This window comes from Prosopis cineraria, unplaced genomic scaffold (assembly GCF_029017545.1).
Source record: "Prosopis cineraria cultivar Desert tree isolate PC_DT_omini unplaced genomic scaffold, ASM2901754v1 PC14, whole genome shotgun sequence".
Lineage (NCBI taxonomy): Eukaryota > Viridiplantae > Streptophyta > Magnoliopsida > Fabales > Fabaceae > Prosopis > Prosopis cineraria.
Genome location: NW_026555345.1, coordinates 7,488,429 through 7,494,345, shown reverse-complemented (window position 1 = coordinate 7,494,345; position 5,917 = coordinate 7,488,429). Strand labels below are relative to the sequence as shown.

Sequence of the window (5,917 nt, the reverse complement as noted above, 5' to 3'; positions counted from 1 at the left end):
AATTTAATTTCAATAGAACGTAAATGAAGATTATGTAATTTAATTTTTACTTTTTTTTTAATTTTGGAGGGATGGCTGGATAAACTTTGAAAAGAAGACATGTTTTCATTTCTCCTATACATTGTACGGCCGGAATGGACCATCACAGTTAATTTATTTTAAATAGTCTGATTTTAATTTTTATCTTTTAATTCTTGATTGTCACAATGTCTTATTTAGAAGACAATTTTAATTTTTTTGGGTAACTATTTTGTTTTATTTCTATTAAAACGAAAAAGAGTCAAACAGAAAATCAATGTCATATAATCTCAACAATTTACAAATTGGCTTGACAAAAACCACCGATTCAATTTCCATGCACATCTACAACATGCTCCCTCAATCGATTTCTTTGTTTACGATTAAAAAAAAATCGATTTACAACATAATCCAGATAATGACAACACAGTCCAGTTCATAAATAAAAACCACATCAATTTTTTCCCCATAAATGAACAATATAATTCAGTTTCTTGCTCAGTCCTACTTGAACAAGTAGCCTCTAAAAAAGCCATTAAATCATCTTAATTCATACATTGAATTATTACATATAAAGAGTGTATTCAAGAAAGAAGAGCAACACAAGACAACATTAATTATGTACGAGATCCAGATCTCATCATTATGCAAGAACGTCATTTGGGATATTATAACTTTTAATCATTGAACTTTTTTCCCTCAATTATCAATTAGGCGCCTCAATTTGACACAACATAATTCCATCCTTATAGTTTATTGAATTAAGAAATTATAGAAACTATGTTGTACTAAGTTTAAAAACTATAAGGATTGGGTTATTTTAAATCAAGAAAGTTTATCAATAATTGAAGAAAACTATGTTGCACTCATTTTGTAAATATAGAGGATTCGAACTCAGTTTCTACATCCAAAGCTGCCCTGTTCTTTGTTTCCCGTTTACATTTCGAATCGTCTTCATTGCACATTAGAAGTAATAAATTTGAACAGGGTCCATAAATTCAAAACAATCTCATCAGGAAATAACTGATTCCGCAAGCAGCATTACTGAGAAGAACTAAAAGACGCAATAGCATCCATTTCTTGCTGCAATAAAAGAGCATCAACAAAGACATCCAAATTCTCACCTTGCATCACATCATCTATGGAGTGGTGAGTAATGCCGACTCTATGATCAGTCACACGGCCTTGAGGAAAATTGTATGTTCGGATGCGTTCAGACCTGTCCCCACTACCAATCTGTCCAGTTTCACAAGCCTCATGTCAATTTACAGAACAATATGTGGTCTCCTCATTAACAATGCCAGCAACAAACATCTCTTCCTACTACCTGCTCAGATCGAATTTTCAATCGACTGCTTTGAAGTTTGGACCTTTCTAATTCATATAGCCTCGCACACAGTACCTTCAATGCTTTGGCTTTGTTCTAAGCAGACATGGTCAGGAAAATATATGTAAGGAAACAATAATGACCACACGTGTAGAAGAAAATACATGTATAGACGGGAAAAAATGGCATCATCATTTATCAATAATTATAATTGACCAATCTGACTCATCTTTAACTTCTTAAATTTCCCTTCTGGCCAGTCCTGGAATTCACATGATCCAACACTGTTTGGTATAAATGTGGAAAGATATTTTATTTCCGATGCACAAAAAATTAAATAGGCGATGTGTATTACGTCCTTGTCATTATCACTCAACTTTTTTTATAACATTTTTTAATCAAGTGTTCTGTAAGTGCCATTTTTCATGTAACAAATCACCTTTTGCATTCTAATTCTATTCTCTTTCCCATTTCATTGCATTCTATGTGACGAAGGAGACATAGTTTGTAAAAAGGATAAAAAACAGTGAAAAATGAAATCTCATACAAAGTTTTAACCCTTCTACGGACAAAGTTTGAGGAAGTTTTGAGGAAACAATGTAATATGCCACAAACAAACTTTCAAAAAGAATATTATCCATGAGCATGAAGTGTAAATCTAATTTAACTCTGAGGTAACTCAAACAAGTAAAATTGTCAAAAAAGAACATGTGCAGCATACAACTCAACAGCTACATTGCCCTTTACTGGCTATCAAAAGAAATGAGGTAGGAAATAACGGATAAAGCCAATAAACATGATTGAAAAGTCAATCAAGGGAAATGTCAATTCCTGTGCTTCTATCTTCAATTAAACCTAGAGCTGAAACAAACATAATCATGACTAGCAATATGTGAGTTTCGTAAAACTAGCAATATTCACCATATGTTGGGAACGCTCATCTTGTATTGCCACCACCATCCCAGTCGGAATGTGAGTTACTCTAACAGCACTATTGGTTGTATTTGCATGCTGACCACCCGAACCACCAGATCTATAGGTATCAATTCTCAAGTCTTCATTCTTCAACTGAACGTCAACCTACAAAAGGCAAAGGCATGCAATAAAATAAGATATTGCAAAAAGACAGCGGGAAAGGAAACATCATATTGTACCAAATAAAAGAGAACATACAAGATAATAAATTTTATAATTCAATTAAACAGAACCGAGGGAAAGAAAGAGAAAAGGAGATGCAGGTTAAGTAGAAAGTGATGCCAAGTTTTGTTATTATAAAGGAAAATATATTTCAAAATACCAAAATATGTTCTTGGATACAAGAAACATTCAAGTACCAGAACACTGTACCCCTCCCTCCCCCCCCCCAAAAAAAGGAAAAAGAAAAAAGAAAACAAAAAGAAAAAGAAAAACACAGTGCATTGATCTGTAAGAAAATTACCTCATCAGCTTGAGGGAGAATGGCGACAGAAACAGCACTTGTGTGAACACGTCCTGACTTTTCTGTCACAGGAACACGCTGTTAAAAAAAAAAAAAAATTGTCAGTAATTTATGAAAGTAGTTAAAACTTCTACATAATAGAAAATAACTAAACCTGCACTCTGTGAATTCCACTCTCAAATTTAAGTTTCCCAAAAACACCAGCTCCTGCAATTGCAGCACTAGCCTCCTAAGAATTTGAGGTCCAAACAGAAAATACATCAGCTATAAGAGGACAATCAATTTTAATATCAACAATTGATGCAACACAGTATAAACAAAAGTGAAGAAATAATATGTACCTTGTATCCTTTTAGATCAGATTGAGCTACATCTACTACTTCAAACCTCCAACCATTTTTGTGAGCATACTTTTCATACCTATTTTGCATCACACAACATCCTCATCAGAAGGCTTTAGCAAACAGTTTCCAACCAGTTTAAGAAACAACACAAGTGATCTCACATTTTAAAGATGTCCATTGCAAATAAGGAAGCTTCCTCTCCACCAGTACCTGATGAAACACCTTAGTTTAGAAAAATGACAAAACAAATGCCGGGGACTAGGGAGGGAGGAAGTACATATGAATAGACATCTTAGCAAAAAAAAAAAAAACAGAGAGAGTAAAGTTGAAGCAGTTGTTTGATAAGCATCAATATAAGATGTTTATTTCCATCAGTGATACTTTACCTGCTCTCACCTCCAAAATACAGTCCCTTTCATCAGCATCATCTTTGGGAAGTAATGACTTCAGTACCAACTCTTGCAGTCTTGTTTCTTCTTCCAGGGCCTGGCCCAGTTCTTCTGTTGCCATCTTAACCATCTCTTTATCTTCAGAAGATTCAGCCAATAATGACTTTAAGCTCTCTATTTCCTGCAGATAGTAAGGAAACTGTATCAGATGAAAAAGCAAAAACAAAAAAACAAAAACAAAAACAAAAACAAAAACAAAGCAAAAAAAAAAAAAAAAAAAAAGCTCATGGTAACTAATGCATGATGGAAAGTTAAGGTACTCTTCTATAACAGATGAGCAACTGACATGCAGAATTACCTAAAGGAAAAATCTGTATGGCTTCTCAGAAGCCCCATCCCCTTTTATGAAGACTACACTATCTCACCATGAAGTTCTATAACAGATGAGCAATAGACATGCAGAATTACCTCAAGGAAAAAATCAGTATAACTTCTGAGAAGCTCCATACCATCTTGTTAAGGCTACACTCTCTCATCGTGAAGTAAAAATAGCAGACTTTCAAAAGTTATCTCATATTAAAATAAACATTAAGGTCTGATTGGCACCCTAGCAACAAAATTAAGTGGTTCCTATCCAAAGAAAGCAAACCTCTGTTATCGGTACATTTTTAAGAGATCACATATTGTATAAAGGCCCGTGTCTTAGCTATACTAACTTTAGAATTAATATTTACACAGGGTCAGCATCATTCAACTCATTACCTTCTGTTTGGCTCTCAATTCATTAATAATGGCCATGGAACCACTTAACTTCCGAAGTTCCTTATTAGCTCTGGCATACTCCGTTGGTGATGCTTCTGGCTGTCTTCAAAAAACAACAAAAATTGAACAAGAGAAAACAATCTCAATAATTAATGACGTCCAACATTATTTATACATGTAAGGGCTACGCAAAGATTTATGCCTTCAAATTTCTAGAATTTCAAGAAAGAAGAGTAAAACACAATGAAGAAAGCAGTGCAAAGGATTACCTGATTAAGAAAATTCTGAAGACAAGCAGTCCTGTGTTCAATGGCCGACAGTCTTTGTTCCATTATGTTTAGGAGGGCCGTAGACATTTGGGGTAGTATTTCTGTTCAAAATGTAAAATAGCATGATTCACAATTATAACAAATTCTACACCGCATTTCTGTCTCCTCCCATCAAAGTGATTAGTTATCAGTTATTACTCACTATTTTTCCCCCCTTGTGAGAGGAAAAATAAAATAATGAAAACTACTTCCACTCCGTCCAAGCATATTTAACGCCATAAATTTTAAATTCACATAAAATAATCCAATTGACTAAGTACATAAAACAACTATGCAAGAGCACAGTAGTAAATAGAAGTTGAGAACAGAAGTTAACAATTAGAAGAAAGAAAGAAAAGAAAAGAAAACGCACCGGTAGTGTAAGAGCGAAGAATGGCAGGGATTGAGGACTGTAAGACTGAGCCTCGAAGCTGAAAATTTGGATGTGATGTTGAAGAGATTGATTCATATTGCTTAAGCGCCAGAGAAAGTCGACGCCAAATAAACCCAGCCTGCATTCTCATCGTCATTTCGTTTCACTTTAACAACACCACAACTAAATTAAATCTCTCTTCTCCCGTCAAGCAGCCATTTCGAAGATATACTCGCCCTTCATCTGTGAAGTATTACAAGGAAAAAATATGAAATTTTTTTGGAACAGGCCAAAAATGGACAACAAGAAATACTCGCTGAAACTCTAACAGAGAATCTAGCAAACTGAAGCTGTGTACCAAAAGGGTCATTCGTTATTCTGCTAGGCGGCTTCGCAGACGAGCGCGATCAAACCTGTGATGTCGGAACTTTGAATGATAGATTAAGAAATTTAGGAACGGTTGGGGGCATGAATATTATAATTAATAATTTGCTAATTAGAAAAAAAAATTTAAAATGCACAGAAGTATTAAATGGGCCTATCTTCGTTTGCGGGGAAAAACATTGACGGACCATCATGTTGGGTCCGGCCCATTCCATAGGTGATTTTTACCTGAGATTTGTTTTTTTTTTTGAGTAAAATATATTAAGCCCCTTCTAGTTTATCTTAATTATATATACATCTCTTTTATATTTAAAACACATATGAATTTTTTTAAAAATTAATAAACACAATTTTTTTTACTTTTAAAAATTCATTTGCATCCACCAAGCTGTTGGTTGATCATTAAGTTATAAATATTCAACAAAAATGTCCTTTTGAAGTATTATCTAAAATTACTTTAAAATATCAAAAAAATTAATGCATATGTTTTTAAAATTTTATTCATATTTTAAACTTTTTAAATAATTTTAGAGATTTTTATTTAGTAATTTTTAAAAAATATAAATATAAAAGT

At 33.5% G+C, this 5,917-nt stretch overlaps 1 protein-coding gene across 1 annotated transcript; it reads right to left on the bottom strand.

Moving 5' to 3' along the window:
* Window positions 1–863: 863 nt before the first annotated feature.
* On the bottom strand, window positions 864–5,422 carry LOC129293387 (peptide chain release factor 1, mitochondrial). The gene is made up of 12 exons (XM_054931321.1): window positions 5,318–5,422; window positions 4,960–5,202; window positions 4,548–4,648; window positions 4,279–4,377; window positions 3,514–3,697; window positions 3,289–3,337; window positions 3,125–3,203; window positions 2,938–3,012; window positions 2,784–2,861; window positions 2,267–2,425; window positions 1,346–1,441; window positions 864–1,254 (listed from the first exon to the last, which is right to left on the bottom strand). The coding sequence occupies exons 2-12, from the start codon at window positions 5,114–5,116 to the stop codon at window positions 1,060–1,062; spliced, it is 1,272 nt and encodes a 423-aa protein (XP_054787296.1). The 5' UTR covers window positions 5,117–5,202; window positions 5,318–5,422; the 3' UTR covers window positions 864–1,059.
* Between the last annotated feature and the right edge of the window lie 495 nt (window positions 5,423–5,917).